Below are 27,959 nucleotides of genomic sequence, written 5' to 3' on the forward strand. Positions count from 1 at the left end.
CAACGGCCTGATTCTTTCCTGACATGATGTTAATCGTTTCTCAACCACGTAGTGGTTGTAGAAGCTCACTACGTCGTATGTTTATTTGTCAAACTCCGACTCGCTTGTGTTTTAGAAGACAGCATTTGGAAAGTCTGCCGAGCGTTCCAACATTCCGAATGAAATGATTCCAGCCTATTATTGTGACGAAATTCTTGATGTCTGTATACCTTGGAGGCACAAACAAGTTTAATAAGAATCGACAGAGATAAGGCACTCAAGACGAGTTCAACATGCCTGGGCTATCTGGTAAGCATATCGGGACTGTTGACTGTTGCACAGACAGGTAGAACCATGCACCCGGGAGCTTGTTTTGAGAGTGGGGCTGTTTCTATGCAGGCCACTATCGTGAGATCTTAAGTGTGCCTACAAAAGACTTCATATCGTTTTTATCAACTTCCAAAGGAGAAGAAGGGGCCACGAAAATGCACACTCAAGGAATATAGTTGACCCCACAGGTTCTAAAGCAAAATACATCGTAGCTCACCCGATGAGCTAATATCACTCAAGTGGGAATGGTTTATTGACAATCAGCAATATTTAAGAATTTGCCCTGTAACAGACCTAACAGAGTTTGATTTGGCCTCTTAGAGTCTGGAATAAACCTGCCTTCGGATTTCATCAGTGCTGTCCAGTGTTCAAATCAGTAAAAACTGTCTCTGATGAGCATCAAACTTGCCCTAATTTGATTCGATTCTGTAAAATATGTCTCTAAATACTGCAACGCTGAACAAAGAACAAGAAGTTGACTTGCAGATTTTGATATAAGATTCATGTCACAAACATCAAACTACTTAATGTCATTTTCTCAACATTCACTGATATAATTACGTTCCCACATTTTAATATTAAACTGTGGTAACATTGTTATCACTGAAAGCAAAAAGTCATGAAGCAGCGCATGGAATGATAGCATTATTCTATGCGCTGCTTCTTGACTTTTTTGCTTGCGATATCAAATCCGGTCTTTGACTTTTACTCTGTATAGTATGACGCCAGATGTTTTCCCAAATCTATAATCCAAATCCATATACTGAAAGTTTTAAGGATTAACATGGGACGTTTTGTTTAACAAAACGAACAGCAGCCAGTTAGTCTGCCAAGCACTGATACTTAAACTCTGATTAAATCAGTCTGTTTTTCGGAGCGGAATGAAGAGAAAATCTTTTCAAGAGTGCGTGTATCCTTCAAAAACGAAAGTTTGTTGCTATACACAACGCTCTCATTCACTCTAATTTGTTGGCTGTCTATGCTACACAAGCGTGGTCATGTTGTCTTGGAAGATGACGGTTCTATAGCCCAGTGTGACCAGCGTGAAAAATGAAATTGTGCTTGAAGAAGCCTATAAAACGATGTTAAATTTCCATGAAATTTTGTCACATCATGTTAACATGTCAAGCAATTGTGGTGCCTGATCAGCTGACAAGCAAAACAAAAAAGTCCTCACTTTTTTTTTTTGTTGCTACGAATTACGGAAAAAACAACAAAAAAAAAAGCCCAGGTCTTTAAAACTTTTCTTGTCAGTTTCGTTGACAAATAAGCTGAAAAACTAACAAACAAACCAAAAAAGGTACAACAGTACGCAAAACTCCTAGAGATTTCCTTTCTGTAGCAATTATGCTATAGAATTATGCTATCAAAAACAGCCAAATTATGCCTAGCATAATGCTAGATGCTGAAGCGTCTAAAATTATGCCGGAACCCAGCTCCCTGGTGATACTGTGCCACGCACATTGTCATTCTGTTGGAATAGCGTGTAAAGCTTCACATTGCTCCACACAAGAACTGCGAGAAATGCTGACTTGATTTATCACGTCCTATCTCCGTTTTTTTTTTTCGTCGTTCCAAAGGTGTGCTGGATATCTCCAGGCCACGAATTAATCGAACTAATCAATTAACCAACACTTATGGAGGGGAGGGGGCACAAAAATGGTCCAAATATTAATCAGTATAAAAAGTCAACATGGTGATAAACACTTTATTAGTCAGCGCGAATATCATCCACACTCACACCCTAAATTCCGACGCATAATGATACATGTACACTATAGGGCCATCATCGAGACAAGACCTTTTCCCTCCTGTAAACATGGAAAAGCGTTCTAGAACATCAGTGGTTTCTGTCATTTCAAACACTACATAATCAGTTAAAAAAAACACACAGAAACAATTGGCTTCACCAAGTTGCTGCGGACTACTCGAAAAATCTGCGACGATCTCAGCGGTTTAGTGAAAGGGAGTTGTGGGGTCTTCCTTTCTTATTCTGTAACGAATTGCGTCGTCATCAGCTCAAGACGATAGATCAACGTGAAGACCTACCAAACTTAGACCGGACCGAACTAGAGAGAACCAGTAATAATCGTACGGTCAACAATAACACTAGTTGGTTAGTCCCTAAGACATCTGAAGTATTTGACTGCAGAGTTTAACACGCTCTAGACTGTCATCTCAAAAGACCAAATGACAGGTTACCAGTGTGGAATTACAGTGCTAAAGAGAAAAAGTCACCCCGAAAATAAATAGACTTCAAAAGAAAGAAAAAAATATTACCCACAGAACGATAGAAAAATGACAAAAATCGGATAAGAAATGAGGGAGATGTGACATTTTGAAATTTCACATTATTTCGGAAAACATTTCTTGACAAGTCCTTATTGAATAATCGAATGAGCGAGTTGATGATGCAATGGCCTCCCGTTTTTTCACATAAATAGAATTATGTTATACACGGTATGAAGTTCGGGGGAAATATTTTAGCTAATACAGGTAAAGGCATAATTCCCATTCCAAAATTTATCAGAGTTGATTTGTTCCTTTGGTTGTTCGTTCGTTAGGAAAAGAAGGTGGTTGCTTTGATAGCATGTGGTGATAAAATGTCGCCCTTCCGGTAATACATTACAATCGCTTGCAGCTGCAGGATCAGCATTACCGCTGTACCGCTGTAATCGATTATTTCATTTTATTTCATTTATTTTTTTTTTTTTGAATAAAACATCAAGTTCAATAGCAACCACGATCGGGTATACTCCGAGACAGCAATACTTACAACGTAATTTTTCAACGTCTTCAACATTATTTAGCAAATATCATGCATCTATGCTTCAGTCCATTGTGTGGTTATACTTTATTTCGTATGGAGAATATGTATACTGTCTTCTTTTTTGAGAGATATGTTTTGTACTTTTATTTTTATTCTTTGTTGAAAATGAAAATGAGCAAATGAAATGAAATGAAATGAAGTGATGAAATGGGTAATATATGTCGAATTTTTGCCGTTACGGAATAGAAATCGCGTTATCACAGCGTTATTTCACATTTCTTATGTATATAACATTATCTCCATAGAAGAGCAAAAATTGATAGTTTTATCGCAGTTATAATTAAAAAACCTGTACCTTTTACCTTTAAATCTCGTACGTTCACATCTTCCACGGATTAAAATCAGTGCTACAGTGCTGCGGAATTATACATCGTGCGTAGGCTGTTTTATTGCCTTGAAACCCCATGCCTTTTTTTCTCACTTGTGATCGATTTTCATTTAAACTTTAAAGTTAAGAAGATGTTTACGAAGTCATGATTTATTTTCTCTGCCTGTGTCCTGAGGGGTACTGAGAACACACACATACTCATTATACACGAAAAAAAAAAAACCCAAAACTACACACATATTGTTCTGCCAGGCCCTACCCTGCAAGCTTGACTAAATGAAATCATGCTCTGTCCCCTAGCTGTGCCCCATGACGAAGTCAGTGTGGTTGTCTGATTCAAGGAGCATTACATTGCATTGAGAGGAAATGCAAATAATTGATCACGTGGTTCGTAAGAGTTATATGTAATTCTATGTGTATATATATATATATATATATATATATATATATATATATATATATATATATATATATCAATGTGCACATAACAATGTGTTTGCTAGAAGGAGTAAAATGTGTATAGTTCCTGAGGTGAATGAGCTCATGATATTTATCTGTTGGAGAAAGAGAATGTCTCTTTTCTGGTGGAGTAACGCCTGTTTGCCTCCTGCAAGGGCCACCGAATGGTCTCTATATAGACACAATCATTCCTTCCTGACATTAATCATATATTCCAGTAGAGCTTTTATTATCGGCTAGTGTCAATACGCAAACTGTGCTGAGCACAATGGCCAGAAGATTCTTCAACTTTGTCCTGATTCAAGAGGGAATATATGAACCTAATATGAATTTAATGTGATAAGAGATAAGTATCTGAGATGAATTTATATTTTGATTTTACACAATGGGCGTGTGCTTTCGTTGTTATTGTTGTTGAAGTTGTTGTTGTTCTTATTGGGGTTGGGGGTTGGGGTTGGTTGGTTGGTTGGTTGGTTTGTTGTTGTTGTTGTTGTTGTTGTTGTTGTTGTTGTTGTCTGAATTGATAAGAGGAATTTTCTTATCAAGCCATGTTAGTCTACACCTAAGTCGGATTTTTAGGAAAACGTTTCTTGAAAATTTTAGTATGAAATCATGTATTAGGACATTGTTTATCAAAATTTGAAACCTTATCTCTCAGATTGATCACTAACCGTTATGAAGCTCGAACATTAGAAATCTAATCAAAAATTTGTACTGCTCTCAGCGTTCACTTCTGAAATCAAGACACTCTTTACAAAATAAGCAAATGATACGATTTTTCTGGTATTTGAAAGCCTACGCGAATGGAATGTATAGAGCAGACGAGTGACGATGAGACTTGTTTTGGTTGATGTCCCTAAATTAAAGTAGTTGACATAGCTTGTCGTGTGTGTGTGTGTGTGTGTGTGTGTGTGTGTGTGTGTGTGTGTGTGTGTGTGTGTGTGTGTGTGTGTGTGTGTGTATGTGTGTGGGGTGTATTATCTGTAACTGTAATTCTCAAGTTCATTCACGGTTTGTCTAGTTCAGTGCGCAAAATTCTTATTACAGAGGTTAGCCCTGGGGTTTATGAGGACGCAGAATAATTCCTGGATGTTTTGAACTGCTCCAAATCTTTTCCTTTCTCTTTTCGTAAGCGCCGCTGTGGTAAAGATTTTCAGGTTACGCTTAAACAAAAATGGGGAAAACTAACTTAATCATGGTAATGGTGCCGTTCATAACTTACGTCGAAACTTAAAGATGCATTAAAGTTGAATTCGTGCATTTCTCTTCGATGTGAAGAAATGACGTAAAGTTAAAGTTCTGTGATTAGTCAATTACACCTTTATTTTAACATTAATTTACGAAGAACTACATACCAGTCTTTAAGGTACGCATATTGCTACAATCTTGAAACACTGCACCCAAAAGTAAATGCTAAAGTTAAATGGTCACATTTCTATCTGGAGGCAAAGTAAACACTTTTGGCATATCTGAACTACTCCTACCAAGATTGGCATTCAATATTCACATGAAGAAGAGCAAATATTCTCTTCTGGAACTGGTGAATACGCTCACGTCTTCGTAAAAAACAACAAAATATGACTACAACCTCATCTGTTTATTTTTTCCTCTAACGTTTGCTCTTTTTCTCTTCTTTCTCGCTCTGTCTATCTCGTTATCTTCTTGCTTGTATTGAAATCGCCCCTCACATCACAATCCCCTCAAAAGATTGCCCAATGGCAGCTTTCGCAGACGATGAGTAGGTCATGCGCAAAACTGCCAATACATCATATTAAATGCGCAGCGATTTCATAGAGTATGCAGGTTCTTTAGGTCCAGCAGTTTTTAACCTTCTTCTTGTCGCTTCGAGCGGATGTCTTTAGCGGTAAGTCTTTTTTTCTCTCTCTTACTCTCTCAGATGGCTGCCCATGTTTGGTCACTTATGTATTCCATACACATCGTGACTTATTTGGATATCGTGTTTATTTTTATTATTCTTTTATCCATACTGTCAGTGGGGAAAAAAAGTTTCTCAAAAAGTATAATTGTGAGCGCATCGCATACTGCAATCACCTTTGCGCTGTGAGGCTCGAAGTAGACATAATTAGGCTATAGGAATATTGATTGGTTGATATGATTTCCACCGCACCGCGAAGCCTTTTCAGCTGTTATGTTTTGTGCAGGATTTCTCAATCTTTTTGTTGTTGCATTTGTTATTTAAATTCTTCCTCCTTGGTTTATTTTCTTTACGCTTTCTCAGTATCTTCAGCATTTGATCTCTAGAATTTATTATCGAATATCGAGAAGACTTGGATAATGACATTATTACTTTATAATAAATCTGCTGAATAGTTCTTCTTAAAGTTTTTCTTTATCGCGATGGTCGTTTTCGTTTTTGCTTTTATAATTTGTCAACCAGGATCGTCGATTCGTTATGAAAAGTCGTTTGTTCTATAATCAAGGTACTTGAAGTTAGTGATGATAACATCTGCAATATCCTTTAAAATTGGATCCGAGCTCAATCAGTAGCTATCTTCTTTCATATCAGGTACATCTTCTTTAAAAATATCCACCCTTTCTCTCTTGTTTCTTTTTAAAACGTGAATATAGCTTATCAAGTGTGATTATAAATATTAAGCTTCTTCGATTCTCGAATACTGATTGTCTTGATGTGCCAAAAACAAACGAACAATCAATAGCACAAACAAACAAACCCCAAAACACAACAGGAATGTTCCTTCAGTGGGATAATACCTTTTACCATTTAGATTAATGTACCCATAAAAATTGAAACATTTATCTTATTGACTCTTCCCCAAAAAATCTGCCTGAAAAGCCACAACGTATCAATATTTCGCAGAAATTAGTGCTGTTTTTTTTTTGTCTGTCTCTCTTGAGCTTTCTTAAAGCTGTTTGGATAGATATGTTCTTATGCACCATAAACACTGCACTGGTTATTGGTTGCATTATAAAACAATAATTCTCACGTTCATTGAAAAACAACCCTTAATCTAGCACATTCTGAGAAATAGGCACATTCCGAAAATTTTCACATGATTGACTCAATAATGCATTCCTTAAACAAACGCCAACTACTAGTACCATAAACGTCTGACTAAACAACTATCATAAAATACCATAAACGCCAACTACCATAAAATACCATAAACGCCAACTACCATAAACGCCAACTTCCATAAACGTCTGACTTTCTGCGCGCATGTATTAACCATCACTGTCTGAGGTAAATGTTTCCTTTCAATGAGAATAACTTTAATTAAAACATGATGTTGGCTGTCATTTCTTATTTGCAAATAAGAAAAAAGAAATTTCAATTATCTTCCTGTCCACCAAAATTCCAGTAATGAAATAAACTCAATCAATTTATCTGAAGAAGAAATACGTTTCCTTTTTGTTGTATGTAATCTTTCTTCAAATACAGCAAAGAGAATCAATGGTTTGTATTCGTTAGATCATTTTCAGTCTCAATGAAGTATAATTAGTTGGTTTTATTAGGTGTATGCAGTCCCCCAGCACCATTATAGTTTGGACTCGCATGCATTGTGTTGCAATAAAGAGCGGAGGAGCGCCATGCCTCAATCATGATCTTATATCCATCAACTTCACAAATTTGGACATTTTTGTCTACCACTTTAGTGAAATTATTTCTATATCGTTTTTGTTTCGATGTCGTACGAATGCTGTGATCTTTAAGTAGCTAAAATGTTTTGTTTTTGATCAAGTAAAAAGTTACTGGTGGAGCCTGCACCTGGTTAATTTAATGTGAGTTATTTGTCCGCATTTTCCATTGCATCATCCAAAATGATTTGAGGCTTACTATTACCAAGTTTGATTAACATAAACACTTTACTCAATAGAATTAAATTCAATTCGATTCAGTTCAATTCAATTCAATTCATTTACTTTCATTCTAATTTTTCTTCCAACAAAACTTAACACAGAATAAACAGGGAGGTGCTTTCCACCTCCCTGGAATAAATCAGGAATTATATAATTAGCATTAATAGCATATATACATTAGAATGTGCGAAATGAAAATTAAAAAAGAGAAATACATCGGCAAAATACTAAGTTATGTTTGGAGGGGAGAAGAGAATTGAGAGGTCCGCTAAAAAAAGCAATGCTTGTATATTGTGAACCACTCAAGTTTTTCTTTAAAAATACTTACTGTAATTACAAATACTTAACACAAAAATAATTAAGACAGAATAGAACAAAACATTACAGAAAATGAAACTGTCGGCATTAAGTTGATCAAGTACACATACACACACTCACAAACAAATACACACTTCTGAATATCAACTAAACTTCTTAATGTGAAAGCATTCTTCATGTGCACATTGTTCCGGAATACAGACTGTCTCAATATAGTTCATGTAATTTTCTGTAGATAGATTCACCTATGTGAAGTTAGATTACATATTATACAAAAGCTGCTCCGATAACCATCAACTTTCCAAAACAATGTAATATTTATGGAAACAGTTCATGTTTTTACTTTTCCTCTGATGCTTGGATGACTGAAACTATAATGTTTGGAATACCTGACTAGTAATTCTTTCCTGACATATCTAATGATCACGATGGATACTAGGGTTATCGGTAATGATATTCATAGTTTAATTTGTCAATCAATAACCGAGTGGTCTAACCACTGCACCCTTGGCCAGTCTGCCAATGTGGTTTACAAAACCTGTATAGCTACCGACTAGAAGACAATGCACATTGTGGATTTACGAAACTATAGACAGATAGCAGCATATAAGCAATAAATTCAAAGATGTAAATTGTGTATATAAGTCATGCTCTTTTTCATTCTTTCGTTGTCTATGGTTATTGGAAATTGTTTGGAAAAGTTCACATTTTGTTACTATACATAACGATCAATCGTATCAAATTTTGCTTAAACTTGTACAGAATCAAGATTTTATATATGACTGATCGTAAGCTTCATCCAAGGTACGAGAACTTCTGAGAGCAATAGTAACCGGCTGTCTACATCGGCAGATTTGGGTATAGAACGTCTTCCTGTATAATACTGATCTTAAACTTTTGCTCTCAATACTTTTTAATCGCCTCCTTTCAAATAATATCAAAAACAGCACTTCATTTTGATATAACCGTATACATCATAATAGTTAAATTAGTATGTAGCATTTAACGACATCTGTCTGCATACAAACTTTGTGTGTGTGTGTGTGTGTGTGTGTGTGTGTGTGTTTGTGTGTGTGTGCGTGTGTGTGCATGGTTAGGTAAAGAATCAATGTTCCCGGCAACTTCGACGGACATAATGACGGAGCCTCCCAATCCATTTTCCCGTTTTTTCGTGTTTTTTTAAACCAAAAATAGGAATTGGAAGCAGTGCCCCACCCCCCCCCCCCCAATCCGCGGTCCTTGATCTTTGACGTACAAAATAGGGTTTGAACTAAAATTTAAAAAGAAAAGAGAGAGAAGCTTTGAAACGTCTTAAGGTATATTCTCCTTTTCGCTGTATAAAGTCAGTGGAAGAAATTGATACGATGATCTGTAAATGTCACTGAACAATGCATATTCCGCATATAGTTAGATAATGCTCTTATTGAAACCAAAACCTTATCTCACTCATACGGCCTTATCAGTTCGCGTCCCTTCCACTTGGCTTGAAAAGTTGCAGAGAGCTGAAAATGATATCTCGGTTCAAGTACCTTAACGTGACACTCAATCTTTCTCTCATTAGACCCTCAAATAATTGCACTGGTGGCAAACACAGTACTCGAGAAGTTGAGTTCAAGACCCGTGCTGTGTTGTGGAATATACATGTAGATGTCGCGTCCGTTTTGAGAATGTACCATCAAAAAAATATAAAAAAAAATCTCGATCTCGTGAAAGTGACGGGTTAGCCATTGGGATCAAATCTCATGCTAATTACAATTCCTCTTAGCAAACGCCCTAAATCTCTGGAAAATCTGAGTTTAAGGTAAATAGAAAATAGAAAAGAAAAGACAGACTCCTTGGCCAGTGGCCCCTATACATTACATCGTTATTATCATTATTTTTAATTATTATTACTGTTGTTATTGTTATTGATATTATTATCATTGTTGTTATTATTGTTATTGTTATTGTTATTATTGTTATCAATATTATTGTATCATCATCATACTCTTCAAAATCATCATCGTCATCTCAACAAAATATGGTTGGACATTCCCTGTTTTTCCTGTCCTGAGTGTTATTTCCATGTGCCTTCCAAACAAAATCTAGAAAGAAATCATTACGTAATAACCGAAGTTCCGTAGGATTCCGGAGGGTTCCGTTTCGCTCATCCTGAGTTCAGCTTTCACCTGGACAAGACTAATAAACTTCATTATACACACATTTTGATAATAGCAAGATCTCTGTGCCATTAAAGCACAACATTATGGCAGAGCGTATAGCTCTTTAACAAATTGTTTCAAATGGGAACCTGGTGTGCCAGGTTCCCGAGTCAGCAAATGCTTGACGGGAACCTGGTGTACCAGGTTCCCAAGATGGAGACAGGAGTGTCTGCTTTCATGGTCTAGTTTCATGTTTCCTTGTGTTATAGGTTAATACCCTGAAAATGGGTTTGAAAAAAAAGAAGAGTTTATTCTATCAGCATTGTTCTCTTTCTGATGGAAAAATGTGTATGTCGCAGTATTATTTACTTCTTTTCTGATTTAGTTTGCGTTTATTCTGCTGTTACACCCGTATGAACATGTATAAAGCGATCAAAGCTGAGCTCAGTAGATTTGTGTGTTTGCTGACACCAGTCACCCCGTTCAGGTGCCTGGTTTTGTGTAGAACAAAAGGGTCTGTCAGCCTGTCAGTGCACGCTCTATTCATACCTCGCACGCGATTGATTTGGAATGTTTTCATTGTTTGATGGCACGCACATTAATGTACCAAAAAAAAAATGCATAGTTGATCGTGAAAGGGGGATAATGATACATGTACTGCTTCACTGCTTTCGCACAGGTGGATTACCAACCTGTCCGTTATCTGCTGACAGGCAAAAAGAAACTCGTTTGGGGACATCTCGAAAATTACGAAAGGAACGTGGTCATCTGCTACACTTAAGAATAATTGATTAGGCAAGACAGCAAATAACATCAGACGTAATATAAACATGGGACATGTATGCTCCAGCCGAAAATTTGATTATGCTTTGACTGACAAGTCTTTTTAAAGTAATTCCATGCAAAAATTGGGATGATTTAATTATGTTTTGATTGACAGTAGGTCTTTAACTTTAGGATTGATATAGAGCAATGATCCCACGTTCTGCTCAGCATGAGGCAATTCACAGAAGCGCCAAATGACAACACTATTATCTTATAGCATCTGTCTAAAGTATCACCTTCGCCCTCAACGTCAAGAGACACCAAGCTCAACAGTCAGTGTTAACCAGTGTCATGCAGGGAGAGAAGTTGAAGGTACTTTGGACAAGTTTTTTTTTTTCTTTCCAGTCTGAATGTTTTCAGTTAGTTTGAATCATGCAAGTATGTTATATGAAAATGGTATGTGTGCTTCCCAAAGGAAAAACAAATTTCGATTGCATGAATACACGTACTTTCGAGCCTTCTGTATGCAACCATTCTTACTGCACTGCACTGCGCCAGCGCTAAGCCTGCGGGTATAGCCATGGTTTATTCTTTGCAAGACAGGGTGTTGTCTGTGCAGACCCTGATTCCCCCTGCCTCTCTCTTTCTGCTGTCTGTTATCCAGACAGCAAAGAGATGCTGTCTGTGTATCTTTTGACAGCAAGCTGTCAAAGGCAAAGATCATGCGTACCACACATTCTGCGCGCGTTTGGTATTTGAAGGCTTGCTGATAACTTTCAGGCTACGGAGTAATTGCTGCTGGAAAACTTTGAAACTTTTGACCTTTAAAAAACCACGAGACAGACATTACTGCGTGCTATCGAGGTTTATCTTCTCCCTTGGAATGATTATAATAATATTAGAACTAACCAGGAATATTAGCTCTCGATTGTCAATAATTCTGCGTAGCTTTGTATAGTAGTGAAGAGAAGAAGGACGCTTTCTATTCAGGCGGACGCCACTCCGGACTTTCTGTGACTTTATAGCTGCACCTGTCATTCATGAGTAACGTAAGTGTATTACGTAACCACGACGTGACTTGGAATGACTGAAAGTGAATAATACTCAACCGTACTAATGATCATTGTTGTTGTTGTTGTTGTTGTTGTTGTTGGGCCAGGTCGGGCAATATGCCATAAGACGACTGGGGACAGTCTGAGTCTACATGACATATGTAAACAAATTCGCAGACAGACTTTGTTGATGAATGCTATTTTGCAACACTGCTATCTGCCGATCTTAGTACGCCATTGGTGTAGCCTTCTAACCGTGCTCGATTGTTTTAATAACACCCTTTCTCATGGCTCGTTGTCCAGAACATCGTCCACTCCATCATCGCTCCAACAACCTCTACGTCACAATGGATGACGACTTCCAAGATGGAGACCTGGGCAACACCAACAACGGCGACACCGTCGAAGAGAACGAAACGAGATCGAAAGATGGGTCTACTGGCTCTGAGCCGCTAAGTGTGGTTGTCGACCGGCCCCTCTTCTCGACGTCTAGTCTGCAGGAGAAATACGGCTACCAGCCGGTCCCTAGTGTTGGGGTCCTCGAGAGTATCCAGACATCCATGAGGGGATATCGATGCAATGCTCACAAGCTGAAAAGTAAGATTATCAATTTTCATGGCGAAAGTGACAATAGCTGCGTATCCTGATTTGCTACAGAGGTAGATATGTTATGTAAATTCTTCTATACGTGATCACACTCTGTTTCTATTTTTACCATGACAAGGTCTTGTCGTCTATATAAGCCAGATATTGCATATCCAATCTTCTCACTGTATGCTATTAATGCAAACAATATGACAGGCACAACCTGATATTGTAGCCTTGCCGCAAACAAAATAATATGGCAAAGAATATTAAGGCTCCAGGGCAAGAGATAGATTACGGTGTAAAAAGTTACCTGAATGTAAACTGTGAGTAACTATAGTTCATATATGTTATGAAGGGATGTTTTTAAAGCATTATTTTTGCATGCCTGTTGTCTTTTATTGTACCTGGGAGTTCTGTCCTTGTTTTGTACGTACACGTGTATGTCTGATTATTGTTCCTGTTTTGCGTTCACACGTTCACCACGACTTCTCTCCTGTTCAATTCTAATGCACAGAGTTTTTCATGTATGTGTTTCCTGTCCTGGTTTGGCTTCCAAAATACGACCTCCGCAACAATGCCATTGGAGATCTCATGGCCGGACTCATTGTTGGTGTGGTCAACATTCCACAGAGTGAGTGTCCTCCTCGAACAAAAATAATAACAAAAACAACAGTAACAAACACATACACATACATATACACATGGACAATCGACTACGTACAAGATACTGACATGACAACACGCATCGCGTAAACACACTCTTTCGTGCATAGCTGTGACATATCCAATGTGAAATAAAGAGATCCTAATAAAAGGTGTGGCTTGTCGCCTTTTATTATTATCACTTTTTTGGATATCTCAGTCATTTGAAAACCAATTTTCATCAGATAAAAGTTGAATCCTTCTTAAAATTACATATATACTCTTTCATATGTCATAAGAGGTTTCTCATTATCTCACCTACCCGTTCAAAACATATATAATTCCCACCTCAACCAGTACTGTACAGTCCCTTTAAACATGTTCAAAACCCTCTTATGATCTCCAAAATGATGCTGTTTGCACATCCATTTCACTCCAATGTTCTCATTTTTTATCCACTAAACTGATATGAATCCACAGGTATTGCCTTTGCCCTCCTGGCTGTCCTCCCACCGGTCCATGGTCTTTACACCGCCTTCTTCGCCCCGCTGGCTTTCTTTCTCATGGGATCCTCCCGACACACCTCTCTCGGTAAGTTTGTTTGTTTGTTTGTTCACTTCACCGGATTTGACACCCTGCTCTTTGCGATGAATGAATGAAGCGGGATCTTTTACGTGCATGAGTTTTGACTCTCTCACACACGGGACCTCCATTTTATGTCCTATCCGAGGGACAGAGTGTTTTGCCTCTTGCTAGAGGGGACAGTATGGTTACACCTGGGGCCCGTTTCATAACACTTGTCATCAGTAACAAGTTGTCATAGATGTGACAAGCTACGGAAATACTTGCATTTGATTGGCTGAGAGCAAATTTGTCTTAGATATGTGGCAGTTGGGCCCCAGAGAGCTTCTCTTTCCACCTCCGTGCTTACACACAACATTGCTCAGTCCAGACTCGGGTTCAAACCCGGGCCGCGTGGGTCGGAGGCAGACGCGCTACCGACCGAGCCAACTCACCGCCCGATGTTGATATCTTCAGTGTCTCCAGGGCGTATGATGCATGAAAGGAAAGCTCTCCATGTCTGTAAACTTCATCTAAACTTAAACATGCTTGTTTTCTTACGTTTGTATAACATAATACTGTCTGTATTGATATTTAGTATTCTGCGCGGTTTCAACATCTGTCTCAATATCTGAAAGTTCCCCCCCTCCCACCTCTATCTCCGGTAGATATAAAAGCTCTCTCCTTTCATCTTTCATGTGTCTATATCAATCTCTCATTCTGTATCTCCCCCCCCCCCCCCTCTCTCTCTCTCTCTCTCTCTCTCTCTTCATCAGTAAGTCATTATTTATCTATTAATTATCTGTATCTTATCCTCTAGATAATGTATCCTTCTTTTATTTCATTACTTCACACAGGCATTAACATTTTGCCACTAAAATATTTTTTCCTCTCATCTTACTTCCAGGCTAGAGAGCCAATTGATCTCTCAAATCAGTTGCGTCTCTTTAAATTGTCTCTTTTTTTTACCGTACATTATCGCTTGTTCCACTTATATTCCTGTCAAACTTCTGTCCAAAGTCGAAGCCGCTTGAAGTCTTCATAAGAACAATAATTAAACACAACTTAAGGAGTAGATTATCAATTCCCCTTTGCTCCCATTTATACTAAATTAGCAGCAGACCACTCGTTTAATGTCCAACACATGAACTCTATACTCTCGACCAGTGCCTTTTTACTAAATGCAATATATATTTTCTTGGTGAATTCTCCTTACGAAAGGCACTTTTGGGGTGGTCGCCATCCTGTGTGGTGACGCCGTGGAACGAATCATTGCCGACATGTACCCCTCCACGACGGTCGCACCCACGACTCAGTCAGGGTTTATGACGTCACCTTTCGATGGTATGACCTCACCAGGCTTCAACGTGTCTGCACCTGTAGAGGAGTCCTGCGGACCAATATGTCAAGAAAGGATTAAGTTACATGCAGCCCTATGCCTCCTTGTTGGAATCATTCAGGTTAGGGGATCTTGTTCTCTTTTCATTATCTAATAAATTATTTTGATTTGCCCAAGTTATAGGTTTATTCATAGTGGGAGCTATCGTCCAAGAAGTCTTATCATCAGGTATCCATTTGTATACTCGAGTGCTTGAAAGAGAGAGAGAGAGAGAGAGACATGGCAAATCAACCATGTTATTTAAAGGGGAGATTCAGCCTAAATATAAGTTAGTCCGGTAAAAAGAGTAGAATATTACGAGTTCAACGGTATAATTTTGATCGAAATCGGATGAAAAATGAGGAAGTTATGACATTTTGAAGTCTTCAAAATGTCATAACTTCCTTATTTTTCATCCGATTTCAGACAATTTTTTTTCCCGTTGAACTTGTAAGATTGTACTCTTTTTTTATCAGACTTATATCAGACAAACTTGTATTTGGACTGGATTTCCTCTTCAAGGATGTTCAAACTGTGGGGGACTCGAGCTCAGGATAACATGTTGAAGGCACCAGTGCCTGAATTTTCAACTATAGCAAAGCGTGCCTATACTGTAAATGTTCTTTGTATGCAGTGCTGCTCAAAATGAACGTTGACTGAAAGGAGATACGATGATGTACGACAAACATTTTGTGTATGTAATTGAGCAACAAGAAAAAAAGTAGTCAGACTATGCCAAAGGTGACTCTATTATAGAAAGCCGTACAAATTTCTTAATGTTTCTTTAATGCAGGAACATAGGATCAGAAACTTACGCACGTATGTCTTATCGTGTTGTAATTCCACTTTCCTCATTTCATACCGAGTTTCATATGTCAAAACTCCGTTCTCCCATTTCACCCATTAGACTGGCCTGGGGGTGTTTCGTCTGGGTTTTGTGACGGTGTACCTGGCGCAGCCCTTGGTCCGTGCTTTTACCACCGGAGCTGCCTGTCACGTGATCACGAGTCAGGTCCCGCCCCTTCTGGGACTGAATCTCCCCAGATACGCTGGACCTTTAAGTCTTATCTACGTAAGTTTTCCTCCTGTGTTTGTAGAAAACAGCTTACATAATGTACGCTTTTACATAGGAACGAATTCATCTTTCATTTTCATGTTTTCATTTTCATAAACCTGACAAGAAAATCAATGCTCTCAGCAAACAATATAGAGGCGATTTATATAGTTTACATATTAAGTTCATTCGGTTTTTGCTCGGCTGCAATAAATGTTTCTTTTTACTGTTAAGGTGTTATCCAGTATGCCGATATCTTTGACGATAATTCAAACATCGAAAGAATATTAATGTGATGATATATGATATATATATATACATACATATGTAATACATACAATTCGTCCATCATCCTTATTTTCTAGACGTGGCGAGATATCTTCATTAATCTTCCCGACACCAACGTGGCTACGATGTTATTTGCTGTGATTGGACTTTTTATTCTGGCCCCGGGAAAATACCTCTCTGAGAGGTACAAGAAACAACTTAAAGTCCCCATCCCGTGGGAGTTGCTGGTGGTAAGGTATCACACATAAATATTTTTCAGTCCAAACTTAGGACAACGTCGGAAAATAACCATATTGACATTCGAGAAAAGTTGAAGGTCCACTAGAAACTTCTGCCCCTCGACATAGACTGGTTTGTATGTTACAACCGAAATTTTTCGTAATCTATCCCTCGTATCATTCAATGTTATTGTCTAATCTTGAAGTCTTTAGGTATACAGCTGTAGGGCCAATGTGCAATGTTTGATCACACAGCAAACGGATTCAATACTTCATATTTAAATGGGAAAACAGTTTTAAGGCGTCTTTAGTTACAGAAAAAGCTCAGGAAATAAACACTATCATGTAACTATTGCATTTTGACAGCTAATTTGATGTTGTATAAGTATATGGTATGTCTAAATAAGAGTTGCCAATTTAGAACAGTATGTGTGTATGTGAAATTTTTCTGGCTTATTACTGACGCTTGTAGTGACGATGTGCACACCAAATACCCAGCTTGTTTGTTGTTTTTTCTGCTTTCTTTTGTTTGTTTAGACTTTTCCGTGACAATTAACAATTCTGCTGGGTGTCACGACACACGTTCTGTCTGGACTAAGTGATACACTCGTATTCTTCTTTACTATGGAAGTGATTGTTTCGAGCGCTCTTTGTTGAGTTATTATATTTGCTACTTTTGTTGATAACTGATCCCCTTTTCTCGCATGTCTCGAAATTGTGGATTGGCAGGTCATCGTCGGCATTCTCGTTTCGTATTACGTGGAGGTCGATGTGCGGTACGGCGTCGATATCATCGGAGATGTCCCAATAGGGTAAGTTGAGATGACCAAAATATTCGCTCAACCCAAGCTACAAACAAAAAATGATTTGCTTTTGTTGTTCTGGTTGTGTGACTCTCGTGTGGCGGAGAATGACGTCATTAATCTGCCAACTTCATATCCACTGACATGTAGATGTAGTGATACACATAATTCACTAAAGGCAGCATCAAGGTTTGCTTCATGATGATGGGCATTACTCGTGCATATCACGATATGACGAAGTTAACCAAATGTGCGCCAGCAATAATTCATCCTGTACTCAGTGGTTGCGATCCACCTGAAATGAGGTGCATGAACAGTCGGACCTGGTAGAGTGCTTAGGACCTCATGGCTCTTCAAAAATGAAAAATATGAGGAAAAAAAACATATCAAATCTCAACAAAACCAATGACTCTCCGAGGTTTCCGTCCAGAGATTCTTCCCGTTGAAGTGGGGGAGGGGTACCATTGATATGCACGCACGCGCACGCACACACTATACCCCTTTCATATTGGCATCTTCGGATGTAAAAGAAAAAGTTCCGCAGCCTCTGCATAGGATATACTCGATGATCTAATTAAGTCTTGTAGAAAATGTTTTGATTGTTACGCAGAGTAAAGAGTCCCCATAAAAGTTGCACATGTTAAATGCGAGAGAGAACGAATGAGTGATTACACTTCCGAAAATGAGGTGTATGACATGTTCTTACTTCAAAAATTATCTTCTCCCGTCGACGTTATGAACAGATTCCCTGAACCGGCCATTCCTCCAGCGTCGTACTTCAGCCTTCTGATCGCCGACGCGGTGGCGATTGGTATCGTAGGATTCGCGGTATCCGTCTCTCTGGCGAAGATCTTCGCAACAAAGAACGATTACGAGATCGATTCTAACCAGGTACGACAGCTAGAGCTCTCGACGGCTAGATTTCATACCAGATTCCAGGGAATTTTGCCGTATTGTAGATAATGCACTATAATAGCCTATCTCTGGCTCATATTCGACTGCCATTCATCACAATCAGTGGTTATATAGTTAAGAAAGATGGTGATAAATACACCAAGGTCCTAGATTTGCAGGTGTTGTCGCAAGTAAAGCACACCTCACACCAAATGGTGGAGATTTGTTGAAATTTCTCAAATTCATGCTCTTTACCATCACTTATGATGTACAATAATGTCGTGTTTCTGGCATCATGCAGTCACTTTCAAATTGATACCACATGGATATAGAGGAGGCACTAAACAGTGCTGCAAGAGAGCACCGACGGCTGCAATTTCACGTTTGTTTTGATATTTGATGGTTGAGTTTCAACTTTATGTTTTATTGACGGCTCCAATCAATACCGGAAATATCTTGTTGTCAACAGTATTGGTAGCCATTTATGGTCTGAGAATCTTTACCTCATGAGGTGAGATGAAATCAGAATATATCATCTCACCCTTTGCTGGCGTGTCCTAGTCTCAGTCTTATAAACAGACGTTTACCGTGTGAGTAAGACGTTATAACTACTCTTAAAAACGTGCTTATTGAATTGGCAGTTTCTTCCACTTTTATTCCGCGGCATCATTTTTTTTTTTTTTAATCTGTCACGATTTACCCTTGTCTGGTAAGAGAAATGTGGAATGCGATTTCAGAAATTCCTGAAAAGAAGCCGTTGTCATCATTTTCTATTGATCCCTCTTCAGGAAAGAAAAAAAAAAACAGTATTGATTTATTTCACAATCAAACATTGGGACTATTTTTGACTGAGCTGTGTTATTATACGTGACCCTGATGACAAAGTGTAGGGGCCAGAACAGCGTTGGTATAATATTACGGCAAGCATGCAGTTGCGTGCATTAATTATGCAGTTCACGAGTTTTATTGTGACGCCCCTTCTTTTCAACAAATGGAATTTGAGAAGAATGTGAATCAACATGAATCTTAGCTGTGCATTTGTGACATCATGACATTGATTGAGTGCCTCAGAGACTATGTTCATGTAAACACATTCCGAAGAGTCCGATCATTTGTCATCTCATGTTTGCAATGCTTCAAAAGCTTCAAAAGCGCCCGACTAAGAGCATAAAGTTTATTCTTTTCCTTTCATCGTCCCCCCCCCCCCCCTACTTTAATCTCTAGATATTGACATTCTCTCTCTCTCTCTCTCTCTCTCTCTCTCTATATATATATATATATATATGTATATATATTATATATATATATATATATTTCCCTCCCATCTCAGGAGCTGATGGGATACGGGGTATCTAATATCATGGGCGGCTTTTTCTCTTGCTTTGTGTCAGCCTCGGCCCTGGCAAGGGTCGCGCTACTCGATGGAAACGGCGGAAAAACACAGGTGCGAACATTCAAACATGATAAACGTTTTCCCCAGAAGATTTCAGTTGTAGCATGTATAGGCTCTCGGCAGTTTGAGGTAGCTTTACGGAGCTAGTGGGAGAGTGATTTATTTTAGCTTTTTACAATTGTGTTGTTGTTGTTTTTTTAGCTTTTGTTGAATCTTACAACGTTTAGCAGATTACACACGGTAATTTGACATTCTGACACAATAACATTGTCCAATGTTTTTGTAACGTATATATGAATCAAACTTGTAATTATAATTGACTATATACATCGTTGATCGTCATTTAACTTCTTCAAACTACATTTGAATCTACTAACTCACTAATGTGTTATGAAATAAACAATTATGAGCAGTTTAATGTTTCCAGGTTAGCATGCCTGTACAGTGACGGGGCATTAAACTGCACATTACTTGAATATGAGACCGTTCTGAAGCAAATAGTTTTCACACAACAATAGATATAATTATAATGTACTCTTAAATGAATCCCACAAGGATTGGAACAATCATCCCCCAGCATTCCCACTGATTCACACTGATCAGTTACTAGCCATCCCCTTTAAGCATTCAAACTGTCACCACCGTTGTTACATGCTTAAAGGACAAGTCCACCTTCATATACATATAAGGATTGAGAGAATGCAGCAATATTAGTAGAACACAGTGAAAGTTTTAGGAAAATTGGACAATCCATTCAAAAGTTACGAATATTTTAAGTATCTGCGCAGTCACTGCTGAAGAGAAGACTACTACAGTGTATGATGTCACATGCGTACAATTATATAAGGAAAATAAAAAGAGAATTTCACAAAACTTTACTTTTTGAATAAAGTGCACATTTCTTTGACTTGCTACTGACGTATGTTAAGGGTAATATTATTCCCCCTGCCTTCTGAAAGAGAGAAGTCGAGTGTTCTTTTGTTATGCGAGAAAAATGGAAATATGTTGAATTTTCTTTATTCTTTCTTTATATCGTTGTACTCATGTGACATCACAAGCTATAGTAGTCTTTTCATCCAGCCGTGACTGAGCAGAAAGTTCAACAAGAGACCCGCGGGTCTAGCGCTCACCTGAGTATCGCAAGTTCACCTTTCACGCAGTCACTAATCTAAATTATTCACAGCTCTACTAAAATTTGACCAGGCATTTTCAAGAAGAAGATGAAAATGTACAATTCAGGCCCCCATTTAGACCTTCCCAACCCCCCCCCCCCCACCCCCAAGAGGGGCACCCCTGGATCTGCTATGAACAAACTTGAAACTACAATCATTAATGTACACACTTATAGTATTATCTTAGCTCTATAACTTCTGATTCTAGAGATTTTTAAAGATTTCTTCATTTTGGGGGGTTTCGGGCCCCCTGGGGGCCCCCTGGGTGGGGCATGGTGCCCATTTTAACAAATTGAGATCCTAACCCCCTAGGGATGCTACCTGCCAAGTTTGGTGAAAATGGGCCATGGGGTTCTCAAGAAGAAGATGAAAATGTACAATTTAGGCCCCATTAGGACCACTCCCCACCCCCCTCCCCTGGGTCCCAAGGGGGGCACCCCTGATTCTGCCATGAACAAACTTGAAACTACAGTCATCAATGTACTAACTCATAGTATTAACTTAGCTCTATCACTTCTGGTTCTAGAGAAGAAGATTTTTACAGATTCCTTAATTTTGGGGGGTTTGGGCCCCCCTGGGGGCCCCCTGGGTGGGGCATGGTGTCCATTTTAACAAATTGAGTTCCTAACCCCCTAGGGATGCTACCTGCCAAGTTTGATGGAAATTGGTCTTGGGGTTTTCAAGAAGAAGATGAAAATGTAAAAAGTTTACGCACGACGGACGACGCACGACGCACGACGCACGACGCACGACGGACGCCGGACGAAGGGCGATCGCAATAGCTCACTTGAGCCTTTGGCTCAGGTGAGCTAAAAAATTCATAACTTTTTAACGGATTGTCCGATTTTGCTCAAACTCTCACTGATGTGTTCTACTAATATTGCTGCATTCACTCAACCCACATGTCTATGAAGGTGAACTTGTCCTTTAACGCTGCGATGCGATCTCCCTATTATCCTTTCGCTGGTTTCCAGATTGCTATGATGGTGTCATCCACTATCCTCATGTTTGTGCTTCTCTTTATTGGTCCCCTCTTTGAGCCTCTACCAAAGGTGAGTCCCGTATGAATCATTCTTTATTCTTTTCCCCACGAATACACTACTTGGTCTTTAATAATATTAAGATATATATACTGCCAGTATGCGGTATATGTACATTATTCTCCATTAGTTAAAAGCATACGGGAGGTGAGATATCTGTCCCACCGCCTGCCCCCCCCCCCCACCCCGCCGTTTAAAGCCTGTGACGACACTCGATGTGTTTCAGTTTGCACTTATACTTTGACGTCACGTGGATGGCTTGCAAATGCTATTGAAACAATTTGTGCGTTCACGTTTTAATCATAAGTCTTTTATCGTTGACATTCGAGAAGTCAATATTTGTGAATTCTTTTAATCTCAAATTTGCCACAAAGTTTTGGTCATTTATTTGGTTTGGTCTCCATGGTATTCTTTAGATGTGAAACAAATCGAATAATACGGAACAGTTGTTCCTGATAGAAGCTTCGAAAAAAAAAATACTTTAAGGATTTTGCCCCCCCCCCCCCCCCATCCTTACCAGGCGTGTGGTTCAACATTTGAAGATGCAGTAAGGTATCAAGATACAAAGGAATTCCTTCCATGTAGACGTAATTTGTGAAATGGAAAAGCCTTGAATTATTTCATTGTTGCATTTCTACCGAGTTATAATAACGAAACCCTTTTTTGTGCGTGTGTGGCTAGAATTATGAATACCTGTCAAAAATAGGGTTACAGCTCGTTATTCCGAAGGTTCGTTATTCCGAAGGCTCTTTATTCCTAAGATTCGTTATTCCGAAGGTTCATTGTTCCGAATTTCATTTTAGGATTAACCAATCTTCGGAATAACGAACCTTCGGAATAACGCCACAAATTTTCGGATTAACGAACCCTTTTTCCTTTTCGGATTAACGAACATGTAGGTATAGGGAATTTGCGTGTTTCGGATTAACGACCCTTCGGAATAACGAACCTTCGGAATAGCGAACCTTCGGAATAACGAACAGCACCCAAAAAGAGAAAGCACATTACCATGAATTAGCTGTTATCACTTTGGCCATTTCAATACATGTTTATCTGTCTACGCACACACACACATAATACTCCCTCCGTCTCATATTCATCTTTCAGTCGGTTCTATCCATCATCATTATCTATGCGCTACGAGGGATGATGGCGCAGTTTGCTGACCTACGTACGCTGTACAAAACATCCAAGGTTGATTGCGTAAGTAGAGATAGCAGTTGCAATGACATCCGTACAGATATGTATAGCTCTATTCACGACATGTTCTCTGATATTTTCTTGACGGCGGGTATATAGTAGTGGAGAAGATTCAAGCTTTAAAAAAAAAAAAATGACCAGGTGGAGGATTCATGTCCATCGCGTTCATCCCTGGAACAGATTTTTACCCACTTCAGTCCCTCTTGAAACAGGGTAGTGGGTACCTGGGGTGTAATGTAATAGCGAGACCTGGAGGACAAGTACACTACAGGGGACAAGTATTTACACTGGCAAGGAGATAGCAGGTCAATACGACTGCATCACCTAGTTTCTTTTCTTTTCCTGTCTTTTTTAAGCCAGGGGGCTTCCCTGGCGAATTTGTCGAACTTTCAAGCTCAGCGCCACTTGTATGATGACAGTGACCTGAGTCACCTGGGTCACCTATCAAAATTCTTCAGATTTCTTTATTTCGCTAGAAAAGTCTAATGCCTTTAGCGAACTAGTTAATTTGAGATGTGCCCCACTTTTGAAATACTGGGACAGATGAAAAACTATTTGGCAAGCGTAAAGGAAGTGCATGGCAGCTATGAGGGGATCGGGAAGAACTGGACATTTCTGATTACGTAAACTGCTGAATCACGAATACTGTTTCTATGTGTATAGGTGCAAATGGATGAAATCACCACGAATCTTAACAGGTGGAATATCCGGCTTACTTACAAAAAGGGTTGATGTGTACACGTGTCAGGAGACCGTTATATTTAGCATGAAATCGCCACATCTTCCCATGTGCAGTCGATCTGGTTGGTGACCTGGCTTGCCGTCTTCCTCCTGGGGGTGGATCTCGGACTCGGCGTCGGGGTGCTGTACGCCCTCCTCACCGTCATCGTTCGCTCACAACTACCCCGCTTCAGCGTCGAGGGACACCTCCCCGGATCGGAGTACTATCGGGACTCCAGGGAGTACGATGCGGTACGATTCATCCTCTCCATTCAGTACGATTCAAAAGAGATTACACACCTGTTAGATAGCCAACACTGAATGATGTCTTCTATCACAGCTGTATTTAACTAATCATGAAGGAAGAATCGTTGACACTATATGATGCTTGATATAAAAGCTTTGTAGGTGAACAAGAGCCTTATTTCCTAAACAAGTCAATACAAAAAGTATGATCAAAGACAATGTACGAGAGAAAAATAAACATTAATATAATCAAATGTGCATTAGAAGTAGATATAGTTAGGACCAGATGATTATAGTAATCTCTCAGTGTTGGGAGACCTACGAAAATCATAAGCAATTTCAAGATTCAAGATTCAAGATTCAAGATAATTTATTGTCATGTATAAAATATACATAAAATTTGTTTTCGGACATACATAAAGATAGAGGTGCATAAATGAAGAATATAAATCATGAAATAAGTTAACATAAGTTTTATACCATACATACATAAAATATATACATATATTTATCACCCCCCCCCCAGAAAAAAAAAAACAACTTTGAAATTAATTATTGTTTCACAGTAAGATAGCAGACATTAAGCACTTAAGTCTACCAGCATTAAATAAAAAAATATGATAAAATTACATGATGAACTGTATTATAAATTATGTTGAATTTCATCTTCATTCACTGACAGAAAAAAAATATGAAATGGTAAATAGTCATGAAGCTTTCACTGAATTTGGTATTTCCGCGCGCTTAAAACAAGTGACTGCAATTTTGTTGAAATCTCTACTTTCTTCCCATCTGTAGGCGAAGACGCAGTCGGGAATTCACATCTTTAAGATGCAAGCCACTCTGTACTACGCCAACGCGGACCAATTCAAAAAGGCCCTCTATCGACAGATCGGAATAAACCCGGTGAAGGCATTTGCCAAGCTGAGCCGGAAGGGAAATGACTCAACCTTTGAAATACACGACCTGGTAAAAAACTAATTAAAGGGACACCAATTCTCTCAAAATGTCCGTGTAAAGAAATGACAGATACGCGTTTGCCCAGTGCTTGATTAAGATCATAACTATGCCGCAATCACAATATAATTATATTGAAAGTTTATACATGTATACGTTCCTAGCTGTACGATTGTAACAAACATAACAACTTGTGCAGAAGGTATAGATTACGGGGAGTATATCTCAGAATAGAGCTGCACAACCATAGGCGTTGGGATGCTGTACAGTACAATCGCTTTGTAAAACGTGCTTGCATGCAATATTTATCGCGCAGCACGTCACTTGCGAGGTACTTGTGTGCAAATTCTCCTCATTGGAGGTGAAAACATGCGTGATTTTTTTTTTCGACGCAGAAGCAAACTTGATAAGATTAGACTTAATTTTGAAATTTTGAAAGTAATTTCTTTTGCATAAGATATCAAGAGGATGATGGAGTAACAAGTGCAACGTGCCTAAACAGTGATCACTCATCAAATAAGATGTGATGCAAGCATGCACGCGTTTTGACACGAGGGCATCAGGGTAATAGGGAAACGTTTTGAGTCATGTGTCGCCAAACTTGTCGTGGAACTTGATCCAAGTTTTGACAGGTGTCAGAGATCTGTAGATGTGGCTTAATTTTTGTTTAACACCTGCCAGGATGTGGAATATCCAGGGTAGTTCAGAGAAGACAACAATGGAGATTTAACCTGACTGGGATTGCTTGACTGGGGCGCTTTACTACATTGAATGTTATGATCCTCTCTCCCCGCCCCCTTCAGGATACGAAGCTTACTAAGAAAGACCAGTACGCCGTGGATTCCCCGCTGCATACGATCATAATCGATTGTTCACACTTTGACTTCGTGGACGTAAATGGCGCTAGAACACTCACTGCCCTGCTGAGGGACTTTTCGAGGATTGGCATAGCAACAGTCTTCTGCTCTTGTGCAGGTAAAAACACGACTAACACAGCATAACATACAATCATCAAGCACTTTTGATGTCTAACACGTGCCAATTGAATTGATTTTGAATAATATAATAATATTCTGGCATTGTCCTTGTTCCACTATGTTTTATGTAAGCTGTTAGTAAATCGGATGGGGAGTTTATTATCATAACATTTGTACCGCTTTGAATAATGTTTCGTTTTCTTTTTTGATAGTGGAAATAAATTATTGAATTGAATTGAATTGAATTGAATTAAAATTGAGTAAGATATTAGGGATTATAAAGAATGTGGGAAGGTCCTTTTTCGATAAATTTCCATTTCAGTGCCCAGCATGAAAGTTTTGATGATTGCACTCATCTTTCATGGGTTCATTAGTGGCCGAGTGTATTCAAAAGGATTGCTCAGCGATATCAGCAGTTGTAATAAACTACCCCTGATGTCCTCTATAAAACTCACCAATCAAGATTCACCATGTTTGTTGACTGAACATCAGATGTTGTCTTTGATGTGTATATATGTTTCATATTCAACAAGTGTAGTTTGTTTTTACTCGATCTAGACTCGGTTATTCGGTCGGTTTACAAGATGAGTGAGCTCGACGACGTTGCGGAGGGCAAGACTGTTTTTTATCCTTCCGCCCTCGATGCCGTCATGGCGGTAACTCGAAAGCGAGAGGTGGGTGTGATGTACCAAACCAATCAAACGACTTCTATCTTTCATATGCATCGTTTGGTAGAGCAGTTATCAAAGAGTAAAAAACAAACAAACAAACAAACAAAAAAGACCAGCACGATCATAAAGATAGTTGCCCCTTTCAAACTTGTCGCAAAGTTACTAAGAAATAAGAATAGAATTAACCACAAAATTGTACATGAATTTGTAGATTATTTTGTATGTGTATTACGCAAACTGAATTGCAATGACTGACAGAGCTCAACCACATAGGAGCTCATGTGGTAGATATGAAATATGTACACACAGACACAGACACACACACACACACACACACACACACACACATATATATATATATATATATATATATATATATATATATGTATATATATTATATACATACATGTATGTATGTGTGTATATATGAATTAGCGGATATGGAAAAGAAATGGGGAGAACACCCCCCCCCCCAAAAAAAAAAAAAAAAAATAATAATAATAATAAAATAAAAAAATAAATAAATGAAGGAAAATAATTAATGAAATAGATAGATAATCCCGTCAGGTAACACTAATTGTTATAATTATGGGCATTTACAGTTTTTTACGTGTAACGCGGGAAGGACGAATATCATTCTGGATGGTTTCGCCTCTCACCTCTCATGTCGCTCTTGTTTTCTCCTCTGTTTTACCTTTTCTTTTGATATTTCATCACCGCAGCGTAAAGACATGGTGCCCACTTCGGAAGCACTAGAAGACGATCCTATCAGCGAAGACGAACGGCTTTGAAACGCCAAACGACCGACAATTGACTGGGGCCAACAATGGGACTATCGCGTCCAAGCCGTTTCAAGCATGATGGAAGATTTTTTTTTTCAGCTTGTATTTCATACTTGACATGTTATAATCATACATTACCGTAGGGAATTGTAAATCTATTAGAGTTTTATTTCATCAATGTCAAGCATGATGCTTGAAGCTGAAGTTCAGTGTGTATGTGAAAACTGACGAACTATAATTTGTATTGTTTGTGCTGTACAACGACGGCTGTCATGGCTGTAGCACCTTGATGGCTTGCATTGTGACAACAATTACCAACGAATTTGATACAAC

General features: G+C 38.7%; 1 protein-coding gene across 3 annotated transcripts; it reads left to right on the forward strand.

Moving 5' to 3' along the window:
- Positions 1 to 27,924, forward strand: LOC140246005 (prestin-like). 3 transcript variants are annotated; one of them, XM_072325452.1, is made up of 17 exons: positions 1 to 288; positions 12,346 to 12,639; positions 13,145 to 13,261; positions 13,753 to 13,863; positions 15,055 to 15,293; positions 16,119 to 16,283; positions 16,631 to 16,783; positions 17,501 to 17,583; positions 18,318 to 18,465; positions 19,799 to 19,912; positions 22,008 to 22,085; positions 23,181 to 23,276; positions 24,069 to 24,245; positions 25,038 to 25,208; positions 26,000 to 26,171; positions 26,732 to 26,847; positions 27,567 to 27,924. In XM_072325452.1, the coding sequence occupies exons 1-17, from the start codon at positions 273 to 275 to the stop codon at positions 27,633 to 27,635; spliced, it is 2,319 nt and encodes a 772-aa protein (XP_072181553.1). In that variant the 5' UTR covers positions 1 to 272; the 3' UTR covers positions 27,636 to 27,924. The 3 variants fall into 3 exon arrangements, with proteins under 3 accessions (XP_072181553.1, XP_072181555.1, XP_072181554.1); XM_072325454.1 differs by lacking the exon at positions 1 to 288 and adding an exon at positions 11,340 to 11,362; XM_072325453.1 differs by lacking the exon at positions 1 to 288 and adding an exon at positions 11,559 to 11,562.
- The last annotated feature ends 35 nt before the right edge of the window (positions 27,925 to 27,959 follow it).

The sequence above is a fragment of the Diadema setosum genome, chromosome 2 (genome assembly GCF_964275005.1).
Source record: "Diadema setosum chromosome 2, eeDiaSeto1, whole genome shotgun sequence".
In the NCBI taxonomy this organism is placed as follows: Eukaryota; Metazoa; Echinodermata; class Echinoidea; order Diadematoida; family Diadematidae; genus Diadema; species Diadema setosum.